At 44.8% G+C, this 13428-nt stretch overlaps 1 protein-coding gene across 3 annotated transcripts in view; it reads left to right on the forward strand.

Annotated features, from left to right (window-relative positions):
- The window catches only part of pim3 (Pim-3 proto-oncogene, serine/threonine kinase), a 50801-nt gene extending 38179 nt beyond the window's left edge, over window positions 1-12622 (forward strand). Inside the window, exons 1-6 of one of the 3 annotated variants that reach the window (XM_088367412.1) lie at window positions 6784-6862; window positions 9565-9674; window positions 9750-9800; window positions 9889-10252; window positions 10752-10928; window positions 11188-12622. In XM_088367412.1, coding sequence (XP_088223538.1) covers window positions 6799-6862; window positions 9565-9674; window positions 9750-9800; window positions 9889-10252; window positions 10752-10928; window positions 11188-11393 — 972 coding nt within the window. In that variant the 5' untranslated portion in view covers window positions 6784-6798 and the 3' untranslated portion in view covers window positions 11394-12622. Of the gene's footprint in view, window positions 1-6783; window positions 6863-8859; window positions 9424-9564; window positions 9675-9749; window positions 9801-9888; window positions 10253-10751; window positions 10929-11187 lie in introns of those variants that run through there. The other 2 variants (XM_088367411.1, XM_088367413.1) reach the window with 2 other exon arrangements.
- Window positions 12623-13428: the final 806 nt, after the last annotated feature.

The following is a 13428-nucleotide window of genomic DNA, read 5'->3' on the forward strand; positions in this document are numbered from 1 at the left end:
AAAATCTATATATATATATATATATAAGAAAAAAATATAAAAATAAATTTCAGGCAGAAGTTTTGAATCAGCCCCGAAATGAGTAATCGAAATATTCCGGTGAATTCCCGCCAGGCGATATCAATATGGTGCTTTTGCGATATATTTAAAATATTGCAGGCAGGCCATGACATCGTAAATGACATCATCTCATCAGGCCTGGGACTTCCTCCATGGTGCTTTCCTTCCCTCTGAACTCAAGAGTGGCCTGGTTGGCTTTTATGGAGAGCAGAATGGATGAAGAAATCAAAACCTCCTCCAGGCTCTCTTATTTTCTTTTTCGACGCAGCATCAAACGACGCGGCGGCGCCGCTAAAGCTTTGATGGTGAGGGCGGGAGGGGAGGGGGCTTCTGGCGAGAGAGCGCTCCCCTGCAATGAGCTCATAAAAAGACACAAAGGTGCCGGGACGAACGGGCGGAGGACACACGTGCGCTTTTTGGACATGCTAAGAACATGTGGCGCTGTTTGCTTTGATGCTCATGTGTGTGTTTGGACCTGAGGCAAAGTGTGACGCGAAGAACTGGTCTTGATTAAACGGCAAAAAAAGTACCTGGAAGGTTCCCAGGTTTATCCAAAAAGTGTGGACCGGTCATTTTTTTTTTAATCGTTGACATATGCAGAGTTTTCTCGTTTCTCCTCGTCAGCTCGTTCGCCACCCAAAAACGTTTTGTCGACGACCTCGAGCTTAATGATCACGGCAACTTCCCGTTCAACGAGACATCCAATTCGGAACTTGAACTTTGCCGTGGCAGCGTGCCATTTATCAGACTTTCACACTTGTGATGTTTTGATTGCATCGGCGAGAACAAAGCCGCAGCTTATGTCAAAAGCGGCGACAGGTCAGCAAAGATTTCTATTACTTTTCCGCGAAACCTTGTTACGGCCGCTTTCATCAATCAGTTCGCACGCCGAGCTTCGCAGCGTGTTGACCCCCCGTTCGCACACACCGCCCGTGCTAATCCGAGGGCGCTAATACACCGCTGATATTGCTATGTCGCCCGTTATTGGACATGTGAGGCCGCTGAGCAGCTCGGAATGATGAACTTCCGAGTACCAAGTCATCCGGAGCAGTCGTTTTTTTTTTTTTTTTTTTTTCCATTGACCTCTGCTTCCTGAAACTAAACTAATAATACTTAATGAAATAGTCTTTCGTAGTGTGTGTGTTGGGTGAGTGTGTGTGTAGAGGTGCCTTGACTTTTTTTTTTTTCTTTTTTTTTACGAACGTTCCCAATCCACACATGGTGCCATGTGGCGGTGTTCCCAGTAGAGTTGTTTGATGATCCGCAACGATCCAATTCGAGGCTACTTCGGACAATTCCTTTTTTTTCTCTATTACAAAAACAGCCACATTCATCGATATGGATTTCTGGTCATATAAATTAATATTGTAGAGTGCCCGTGGAAAAGCTACACTACAAAAGCACAGTTAATATAAATAATAATATTAAAAATAATATTTTTTAAAAGAATAATAAATAGAAAAATGTCATAAAATACAGTTATTAATAAAAATTCATTATATATTTTTAATTTATTAGAGCAATCAGTTTTAATGGTCACAATTTAAATAATAATATTTAAAATAATATTTTAAAAATAATAATAAATAGAAAAATGTCATAAAACACAGTTATTAAAAAAAAGTAAAATATATATTTTTAATTTGTTAGAGCAGTCAGTTTTAATGGTCACAATTTTAACCAGAATATTGAATAAATGTATTAAAGACATGATTAAATACATGCTTGAAGAGGATTTTTTTTTAATAATTCTGTTACCATGGTGATGCAATTCCCTAATTCTGAATTAATTCCCAATGCAAATAAATGGAGCACCAACCAACCCTTTGCTTTTTATTTCAATCTTTATTTACGTCACTCTTCTGTGTTGATGGAAAGAGTTACCTCTATTTATCTCGATGCGAAAGACATCATACGCAGAGGTTAGCGCAACACGACTTGTTTCAACGGAAAAGTCAAATGAGACTCGGTGTTTGTATTGTTGGCGCAAGCGGTGGGCGTTTTTTTGGGGGGCCGGGCCTGCGAAATGGAAAATCGGTGCGATAGATGCGAGCGAGAGCTTTTGTTTACCCGCCAACAGCGAAGACAAACACGAGCATGTCAAGGTGTTTTCCGTGCATGTAGGAGGAAAGTTTGTGATAACCTTACTAGTAGTTTCCTAATCAGCTGAGAGGGGGGGGCAGAGTGCCCCGCCCCCTCCCTTTTGGAAAAACTTGGCCCCAGTCAGCGTGGTCACACAGCCCTTCTGGTTTTGATGGGTTTGTGTGACTTTTTGTGTGTGTGTAGCAGAGTCGTGCACAAATACAGGCGGGGGGTCCTGTTGACGATCCAATTAAAGAGCAGGAAGGATGGGGGTGCTGGACGTGTTTGGCCCATCACTCAAATTAAACATGGCAGGCAAGGTAAAAACAATCCGGTTGTTATTGAGTAGTGAAAGGAAAATCGAGCTGATCGCCGATGACAAAAATCAACAATTTGGTGAAATACTCCAAATTAGTTTCTCGTTAGAGGTCCGAAAGCATCAATGACGTTTTCAAACCGAAGCGGCGAGATGAAACAAACTTTACTTGACCTCTCCCTCACTTATTATTACATTCCCCCAAGTTCAATGCGGTGTGTGTCATAGCATGTTGTCGCCCAAACCAGTTCCTCCGCCTTCCGGAAGATCATTGAAACAAAAATAATTCTCAGGATCATTCTTCCCTCAAGCGCTTTTGTATTTAAATGAGAAAATCTTTTGATGATAAGAGAAGCTTAACACAATCCCTACAGACCTTGGAATACTCAAGTCACCACGATAGTCGCTAATGTCATTTTTGAAAAAATTAAAATAAAAAATTCCCATTCGAAAGAGTTGCCAGTTCTTAGTGGGCGTAGTGAATATTTGCACAAACAAGTGATGAAAGAGTAACTAGCATGGTTGTAGCGGCTAGCATAAATGCTACCCAGCTAGCATTAGCGCTACCGTTGTAGCGTCTCGGTTGTTGACGTGTGTAAACAAACACGCGTGTAAATGGCCGTTTTGTCAAAAACAGGCCTGACGACGTGAAGAGGAAATTGAGAGAGTAGGGAACGGAAAAACAGAGAGAACCAGCGGAGGCAATAAAAAAAGAAACTGAAGCAGGGGGTTTGACTCGCAGGTGTTTCTTCTCTTTGAAGAGGGGATTCCGTCAAGGAAGAAAATAATTAACACCTCGCCGGTTGCCATGCCAACGTGCTACTTCTCATTGGCTTCTGGGCCGTGCGCATTCCTGCCCGTAATTACCCGCGGTTCAAGGACCTGTGTGCAGCACAATCCCAGGAATGAGGCGGCGAGGGGTGATTAGCATGTGACGCAAGACGCTACGCCGCTAATGTGGCGGCGGGCGCGGCCGCTATCAAGCTTTGACACCGTGTTCCCTTCAGCGCCCTAATTTCTGATGACTTGGCGTGCAAGAACGCGTCGGTCCCCAGGAATAATTACTGCTTCGTTCTTGACATTTCGGATTGATCTGCCGCCGTTGATGTTGACAAGGCTAGCGCGCGGGGGAATAATGAGACATTTTGTATAGAATTGTTACGTAAGCGCCAAGTTTCGTTTTGATTACACGGCGAAAAAAAGAGCAATTACGGCGGAAAAAATAAGCGGAGGCTTGTGTTTGAAAGTGCTGAGTCCGCCACGCTCATCGACGTGCAATTAGCTAGCCCTTCGTTAAGAGACGGTTCGTCACTAGCCGATGTATTCTCATTAACTCGGACGTGTGCGGACTTTGGCGAGGACAAGACGGAGAAGAGTGGAAGGTCACTGTGCTAATCAGCATCATTAGCCTGCATCGACCCAAACGAAGTATCACGCGAAGCGACTTTAGCACGTTAGCTTTCAATTTAGCGTGTAGCACGTGGTGTGTTTTGAATACAATCGGACTGTGTTTGGAATTGGTGTCGTGGTTAGCACATCTGCCTCGCATTTCTGAGGTTTGTGGGTTCGAATCTTGCCTTCTTGTGTGGCGTAAGGGTTTCTCCACATGCGGAATTTTCAGTCCAGCTTCCTCCCACATTTCAAGAACATGTATGCTAAGCCTGTCTATGTTGTCGCCGGTTTACGCTAGGCTAAGCTAACAAATCCATACCTGCCTTTATACAAGGAAATGTCCGCTGAGGTTTGCCCGGACAAACTGTCAATCATATAAGCACCTCACGGCCATTAATTACAGCGTTCATGTAAACCAAATTGAGTTAGAAGATAATGCGTAGCCCCCCCCAGGCAAAGGGGGAGGGGCTTGTCGCCGTATCTCCACACTGTGCTGCAATTTCTTGGGGGAAAATAAACGTGCGGCTGCAAGACTGCTGAGCGGGCAGCTCGTGTCCGAGCTCGGGCCCTCGCAGACACACAGTCAGCAGTACGCCCGTCAAAAACGTCGGTCAAAGGGAATGTAAATCTACAAATATCCCCAAACGAGGACTAAAATAATACATCTGAATGTCTATCTTTAAACACAAAAGATTACAACTGACCACCCCCTCCCAGAATCGCAGCCCGGTTAGGTGGGGGGGCGGGATTTAAAGCTTTGGTCTCGGTATCCTCTTAAGACGGGGATGGGCGGTTAAATGGATCAAGTCAGTGAAGGGAAGTGGAGCACTTAGCGCTAACTTGTACTGGATGTACGTGGAAATTATGGAGCGACGCTTTGCCGATGAGGATTAAGCAACGACGAGTTGCCTGGGGGGCGGGTTACATCTCTTGATAGTTTGAGCAATAGACTTAGTGATTACTGACTAGTAAATAACTATCTCTTAATAGGGATAAGAGGAAATTCCATTTCGAGGATATTTACGTCAAATGGAAATATGGATGTGATATATTAGTGAAGAAGAAAAATGTATTTTTTGGAAAAGAGATATTTTACTGACAATTTGCAAAATGAAAAAAAAAAATCTGCCGCAACACGAAAGTCAAAATTTGAAACATGTTAATAATAAAGTTGACATTAGAAGAAATGTGACGGAAGTTTTTCAGGACAGAAAAACAGATTTACTCTTCTAAAAGGCAAAAAATATTTTTTGCCGAAGGCCGCCGTCGCTCATTCGTTAACCCGCTGGCTGGCGGTGACGCAGAAATTAAATAACTCCCCCGGCCGGCCGCCTATTTTAATTTGCCTTTTCGCTCAACCTATTATTATTCGCCCGCTCTACGCAGAAGGCGATAAGCAACGCAAGGACGAGAAATGTCACTTTGCCCTACGCTTGACCCTCATGCCGGCTAAATTTACACGAGTACAACTGAGTATCTCGGGGGACACGATCGAGTCGCTCCATGTTATTTATTCAACACCAAATGCTAACACAAGTTATCTCCATATGTAGTATGTAGCATGTACGCTATTCTTCAGCCAAATTTGCATAACGGGAAAGTGCGAAGGGAATGTGTTAAAAGCGCTAATGAGCCCTTATGCAATGCGGCCGGCAGATTACCAGACTGACCGGCCTGACGTTGCGTAATACCGAGACGGGGTCGTAATCCATACGGTGACCTGGCTGGCGCACACATGACAAAAAAAGTGCCACACGTGTACATTGTCACAGATTTTTAATGGTCGGCGATCACAATGAACGCTTTCTTGAGGCCTGTAAGGACATCCTGACTCGTTCTCATGTCGAGAGGACAGCGCATGACAAACGTCCCAGATTGCACCAGCAAAGCCGAGCTGGATGGAATTCAACCGTCGGCTTACCAAAATGATGCGGTCGCTACTAACCAGCGCGGTGGGGGCTAAAAATAACCACATGTGACTCCAGGACTCTGATGTGGCCACGTTACCCTCTGGCATGTCTGGTTTTATGTGTCCCCAGTGAAAGCCATCAAATTAGAGATGCAAATGCTACTGGACCCCCCCCCCCCCCCCCCCCTCCCTTTTGGGGCTGGCTGACACCCGTTACTAAGGGGGCAATTAGAGCAAAGGAAAAGTGGGAGGCATCCCAGGCATGTGCAGATACACGCCCAAAACGAGAGGAGGCCGGACAGTGACAGCTCATCACAGTGCCACTAGCCGTTTTTCTTCTTCATGGCTTTTCTCTGAGAAGTGCCGCGCATATAAAAAAAAAAAACCTGATGATGATTTCCCATGAGAGCTGTGAACGACTATTCGGATCAAACCTCAGCAAAAAGATGCTGCATGGCCCATAGGTTGAATGGGGGGGGGGGCACAATCATGAATACTTCATAAAGTTGACTGATCCTTGTCCAGGGCAAAGATTGGATCTATCCCGGTATAATACACTCCAACATTTCAGAGCATAGGATTGAGAGATGCATACTGTCTATTAAATGCATTATTTAGTGTGTGAGGATATTTTTAGAGGCCGCTGGAAATGTAATGTGGGGCGCTTGTAAGGTCATCGGTGGTCGATTATGACCTGATGATGTCTTTTCATTCGAGGAGTCCGGGAAATGGATTTTAAAATGTAAAATTTACGGTCATGTGATTGCACTACACTGGAGTAAAACAACATTGGGTGAACTCAGCAACGTATTTTGATTTTAAAAAAAGAAGTGCCGTTATGAAGATCGCTTTCCGACATTTTGCCATCTAGTGGTGAACTTGTAGAATGTCATGAGCTAATTTAAAAGCGCGTCCATTTTTAAGATCGTGAACTACGGTACTACAGAAAGGACAAATTTCTCAAAGGTTAACGTCTTTAGAATTTTTGTAAGTCACGAAATGCATTGTATTTGTTTCACACGATGAATCGCGATTCGCTATGTTTGTCCTCTTCGGCAGTCCGTCGCCGAAAATGGCAGCCCTCCAGGACAGCGTCCCGGACGGTATGGTTTTATATATTTTTAAAATATGAACATCGATGTATTTGAACTAAATTTCACTAAAATTAACTGCGGGTTATTTAAATGACTGAAAATTAAAGAATCAAAACACCGTCCCGTCGGAAAAACAGCTCGGCTAATTGCTTTGCTATGCTAACTAACACGTGAAAATATATTTTAAAATCGCTCCGACTTAAATTACGATTTAAGTGATGTTTTTTTGTACAGTTTAGACTAAAAGTCAAGAGCAATCGTGACATTTATGACATCTCATCTATCGCGGATCTCATTACAGCTTCACCTCAGTCCACCCCCATTTGCACATTGACCCACTGCGGGCTTTCCTGTCCAAGTATTATGTTACATCTCCAAGACTGTTAATAGTTACGGAGTGTGACCTCATGAAGAACAAGAACATAAAAACTTCCACTGAACTGACTTGTATCTAGTGAAAAGTGAGACATTTTGGCTAGAAACTCCACTTGGGATCCACAAGGTCATGAAAACATACTTGGTCCTTGAAGTCAAATTCTAGCTCAAGAAACATTTTTGGGCCAGTTTGAGTCATTAAAAGAATGCACTCACTTAAGTACCTGCACAAAAACAAGCAGGACCACTTTTATGGTTAACTGTGTATACTTTTAAAATGGTGATTTAAATGTGTTGAGCTTCAGGGTCAGAATTTACATTTGTACTCCGTTGCCTTTTCCACAGAACTACGGCTTTCCCTAATCAGATAATTATAATTGCTGTCAACACAAACGGGTACAAAGGAGCGGCGGTTTCCCTTTGACCTCCTCCAGTTTTGTTGTTTTTACAGAATGTTGACCAAAGTGGGATGTCAAATAATAAACGCGTTAAAAAAAACACTGTAAAACATAATACACAACACTATAGAAGTATTTCATTCAACATAAATCTGGCAGTAGGTTTATACACAACATTAAGCAATGCATAATTGTATGAATTTCGCTGATTAATATATGAAACAAAATATAGAGCATTAAAGCAATTTACAGCCTGGACGCTGTTTTCATATTTGGATTTACATAACTTTGCGCTGGCTCTGTCTGTGCCCCGATAACGTTCCGTGGAACTTTTCAAACGCTTTTTATTTGGTTAGCGGTCAAAAATACACACATACATGTACAGGTTATCAGCGGATAGAGGAGATAAACAGTGGAAAGTTCACAGCGAGCCAAGGTCATGTTGCCATGTGTGACAGTAAACGTGGAAAGTTTGAACTCCAGAATTGCACAGTTAACTTTGCAAACTTCGATCGGTGCGTGTTTTCAACTCGCTAACCTATTTTTCTCCCAAAACTGTCAACAATATCAAGTGGGATTCATGCAAGTGCAAATTGTACCGTGTCTGAATGTTGCAAAGGCTGATTTGTTGTTTGGATTTGAAAATTCAAAAGACAGAATAAACAGATTTGCACACCTTAATGACTAACTCTAGTAACTGACGTTTATGGATTAGTTTGGGTTGCTAAGTAGACTTGACTATTTATTTGGGTTCCACGCCCTCCTGAACAAAGAACAGTGATGATATGTTCATGACTAATTTGTCTACAAAATGACCTTTTCTTTTCCAACCAGACTGTCTGTCTCTTGCTGCGTAAGTAATGGTGGGGGGTACAAGTAAATAAAAAAAGGGGGGGGGGGGGCGTCCAAAATTGCCGCCACGTGCACTCAAATGTCCGCTTTATTACAACAACTTTTACCTGATTGGCCAATGCCCAAAAGAAAGTATTTTTATACCACATCTGATTGGTTGCCGCCTCCGAGTCTATAGTGAACGTAGTGCAAATCTACCAGACAGTGGATTCTTGCGCGTCTCCTACTATGAAAAAATAGTCCCGTGATACAAATGGAGTTTCAAACCATATTTTGGACTAAAAGTGTGTTTAATGACATTTTCTGTGTTTCATATATGTTCGGGTGTGTATTTTGGGAAACGTGGTGTTTTTATCAGCGAGATTTGAGCGAAAGGATCGGCCGGTATTGCGGCGGAGGGATACTTAACGTCCCACTGCGCGTCAAAATATTGGCTCTGGGAGAGAGCGTCAAAGCTCAGACAGCGGCAACACTTCAGGATATCAACACATCGCGGAGGACATTTTGACCTACTGCACGCGTGTGCGTTTCCAGAAATTCCGGACGTTACTTTTTTGTTGCTGTTGTTTCCTCGGAATCTACGATTTGTTTTTTGGTGGCACCTCGACCCCTTCCGACCCGCTTTCATGTCGGCTTTCAGGCACCGGTGTGCGACTTTACGGTCGTGACACGATTTGAACGGGCGCGGTGCGGCCGAGTTGGCGCACTGCTGGCTTGGATATACCCCAAGACGATCCACACTACTATTTAGACGGCGCCCGAACCCTTTAAAGTCTTTCTAGAAGTAGTCGAATCCCTCTCTCTGGTTGCCTTGGATCACCACCACCGGCTTTTCATTTTTACCTCCTTTTTCTAATATGTTGCTGTCAAAGTTTGGTTCTTTTTCGCACATTTGCAACCCTTCGAGCATGGACCACCTCCCAGTGAAAATCCAGCTTCCGCCGGGTAAGTCAGCGTAACGTCGCAACGTCTTGGTCAAAGCAAAAAAAAAAAAAACGGCTGGCAGCGGGGGAGGGAGAGTTGAAAGAGGTTAACGGCTGTTGTGGAACTACTCCGGGAGCTAATCTTCGCCTTCCCCCGAAACAGTCAAAGTGGAGAAGGAGCCGTTCGAGAAGGTCTACCAGGTGGGCTCCGTGGTGGGGAGCGGCGGCTTCGGAACCGTCTACGCCGGCAGCAGGCTCTCTGACGGGGCACCGGTGAGTCGCGGACGGTGTGGAGGAATTGAGAATTTCCTCTAGATGCGACTCTAAATGTTTTTTTATTCACTCCAGGTCGCTGTCAAACACGTTGCCAAGGAAAGGGTGACCGAGTGGGGCTCGATTGTAAGTGTTTGTTTTGATGTAACGTCGGGGCGGGCTGCGTGTAATCCCCGCAGTCATCATCACGGATTCCCTCGTTTTCTCCTCTTAGAATGGAAGCATGGTCCCGCTGGAGATTCTCCTGCTGAAGAAAGTCAGCTCCTCTTTTCGCGGAGTTATCAAATTGCTGGATTATTACGAGCGCGCCGACGGCTGGCTCCTGGTTATGGAGCGGCCGGAGCTCGTGAAGGACCTGTTCGACTTCATCACCGAGAAGGGCGCCCTGGACGAGGACGCGGCGCGGGGCTTTTTTCGACAAGTCCTGGAAGCGGTGCGCCACTGCTACAGCTGCGGCGTGGTGCACCGGGACATCAAGGACGAGAACCTTCTCGTGGATCTCCGCACCGGGGAGCTCAAGCTTATCGACTTTGGCTCCGGGGCGATCCTCAAGGACACCGTGTACACGGACTTTGACGGTAAGGTTGTTTTTGGTCATTTCGGGCCCTTGATGCAGTCGGTGCTATTTCCAGTCGCGGAGGCGTTTACTAGCCTGTGACGCAGTGATGTTTATGTTTTTAAGTTGGGGGGGGCGGCGGAGGGCTTTCCTCTTATTAATCTATTTCAAATTGAATCGTGAGCGCTTGTGACGACTGCATGACGCATGGTTCGCGCGTATCCATACTGTACGGGAACCGAATCGCGTGAGTCATAGTCGGGTCCGTCGAGTGCCACGTAAGGCGTTTGTTGTGAAACCCGAGCTGCGGCGTCACATGATGGGATCACGTTTCCTGCTCTGTGCTGATGAGGGAGGAGGAGGAAAAAGGGGTGTTGGGGGGGGTATAGGTTAGCCGGTTTGTTGTGGTTGCACAGGGAGCTTCTCTCTCTCTTTTTTGCATGACCTAGAAACACCAACCATTTTTGTGCCTTTTTGTGCAGCCTCCATACTCATTGCCCCCCCTTTTTTTTTTTTCCTAGGTACTCGTGTGTACAGCCCACCAGAGTGGATCCGCTTCCACAGATACCACGGACGCTCCGCCACGGTGTGGTCGCTCGGCGTGCTGCTTTACGACATGGTGTGCGGAGACATCCCCTTCGAGCAGGATGAGGAGATCCTCCGGGGAAGAGTGTACTTCAGGAGGAGGGTGTCAGCTGGTGAGTTGCTGCAAGAACACACGCGCCGCAACGATTGGCTCTGTCGCCCCCTAGCTGCAACAAGTAGTACTAATGGGATCCGGAACCAACTGGTGTGAAAAGAATGAATTGCGGCAGTGTTTCCAAAGCGTTTATTGAGCCAAGGCACTTGTTTTATTTACTACGGGGGGGGAAAATCTCATATATTTGCAGTTAATGAATTATTGTCCGAATAATGAAGTGAAAGCGTCCCTCTGAGCTTGCTGTCTTGATTCCACAGAGTGCCAGCAGCTGATCAAATGGTGCCTGGCCCTGCGGCCCTCCGACCGGCCCACACTGGAGCAGATCTGCGACCACGCCTGGATGCGGGCGACGGCCGAGGCGCCCGACTCCAATCCCGAGGAGCCGGCCGCCGTCGACATCCGCCTGCGGACCATCGCTACCGACTCGTCGTCGAGCACAACCTCAAGCAAGGGGAGCCTCTGAAGTCTGAAGGACTCTAAAGACTTGCTGGGGGGTGGGGGGGGTTCAGCAACTCGTTGTTGTTTCTCTTAAAAAGTTGTTTCCTGAAGGGGAACATGTTGCTGTTTGGTTGCAACTGTTTGTTGTTGCTTCTCTTACCCCCCGAAATTCCCTTTTTTTCCATTCAGTTGTTTCCTAAAGGGGAACATGTTGGCTGTTTGGTTGGTCTTACCAGCACTATTTATTTCCCCTCGTTTGAACTTGTTTTTGTCAGTAGGCTGGTATATGCATCTGGCAAGGCCTTCCTATTCAGATATGGCTGCTCTCATAGAGCTTTGGGGAAAACACTTTTTTTTTTTTTTTTTTTAAATTCAACGTTTTAATTTTGGAGTGCCTTTTTTTGTTTGGAACGCTGCTTGTTCTGGGGGCTTTTCATCTCAGCAGTTTTCAACATTTTTTTTTTCGGACTCAAACCTCAGTGACGGGAGAGCGTCTCCATCACTACAAGCCAAGTAGCCCCCAGTTGAGAGGTTGCGAGAGCATCAGAGAGGAGAGAATAGAATACTTGAAACACACATGCGCGACTGTGTATCACTCTTGGAAGCTGCTCACTCACTCTATAGCCTGAACAGGTGTTTTGGAAACTGGATCCTGTCTTTTCTGAATGTCTACAACATGTCAACAGACGCATACACCTCGACCCCGCTCGGCCTTTTTTTCTCTCTCTTTTTCCCTCCCGCTGTGTTCAGCCATGCCTGTTGCGAGTTCTGTCGCCTCTTGAACGTTTTTTGCCTCCCGCCATCTCACCGCTTGACACGTTATGCCCCACCCCCCCTCGGCCCCTCTCGGGGCTCCTCGGGGGGTGAAATGCACAATCAATGCAATATTCATAGCCTGTGTTGTTGGGTTTTTTTTTTCTTTTTTTTTTTGGCAAATATTGTACAGTGTGTTTCCTCCCGCCTCTTTTAGTGTGTATATTTTTTCCCCTCCTCTCCATTTTCATTTAATTTATTTGTCAACAAAACATGTAGACATTCCACATTCTGTGGTTATTTATTTATTTATTGTCTGCTTAAACTCCCTTCCCTTTAAAAACGATTATTTTCTTTTTGGAGTATTCTACTTTGCATTTAGTTTGCATTCCTAACTTATTTTTACATATCGACAATTTTTTTTCCTTTTTGTAGATGTGGAGGATGCACTGACAATTGTCGATGTAAAGCAGAATAAAACAAGTTTACTTAAATTTGAAAGGATTTGAATGTTATTTAACTACTTTGGAGCTTGACTCCATCTGTACTTTAAAGTTGAAAACAATTACGCTTTTCACACAACCGCGCCACATTCAACACCTTCGGGCTCAACGTTGCCACTCGGGGTCCCAAAGGATTTAATATTGCTTTTTTTTTTTTTATACCAAATTTTCAATTAAAATCCCACTTTTATGTACAGAAATAACTGGTGTTGTGATTATTTCAAAGTGCAAGAATGCAATGTAACTTTTTTATTTGACCACAAAGACTAGCATGACCGCGCCAAGAAATCACAGCAGTCATTAACCGCACGACAATGTGCAAAAACCACGCTACAAATAAGAGGCACATGTTCTAGGCTGGAGACAGTCACAGCTGGAGTGTGAAACAAACTCCTCTGGATCTGCTAACCCTTCTGACCTCCACTAGTTACCAAGTAGTGCTGTTAAAGCACTCTTCTCATTCATCAAGTTAATATATTAACTCTGCTCGAGCGACCCTGCTAATCCTCCCATTCATTGTCTTAGCATGTAAATGAGCGCCATCTTGTCTTCATCCAAACCTCGCAGATGACAGCGAGGCCTCATCCACTCTCACTGTGAAATCCTCATTAAGTGGAGATGGGTGGGCATATGGTCTCCACCCCCCCCACACTTTTATCAATGTCCATTAGTGTCTAGAGGAACACAACCATTTATATATTAACTCTTAATATGATCTGTTTCCTATCTAAATGATGTCATATGATGCGTCCTGACTTGCACGAGTATGCAAAGCAATTCGGATAAGTCGAAGAGACTTTCGTA

Source organism: Syngnathus floridae, chromosome 22 (genome assembly GCF_059516105.1).
Source record: "Syngnathus floridae isolate MCC-2025c chromosome 22, RoL_Sflo_1.0, whole genome shotgun sequence".
NCBI lineage: Eukaryota > Metazoa > Chordata > Actinopteri > Syngnathiformes > Syngnathidae > Syngnathus > Syngnathus floridae.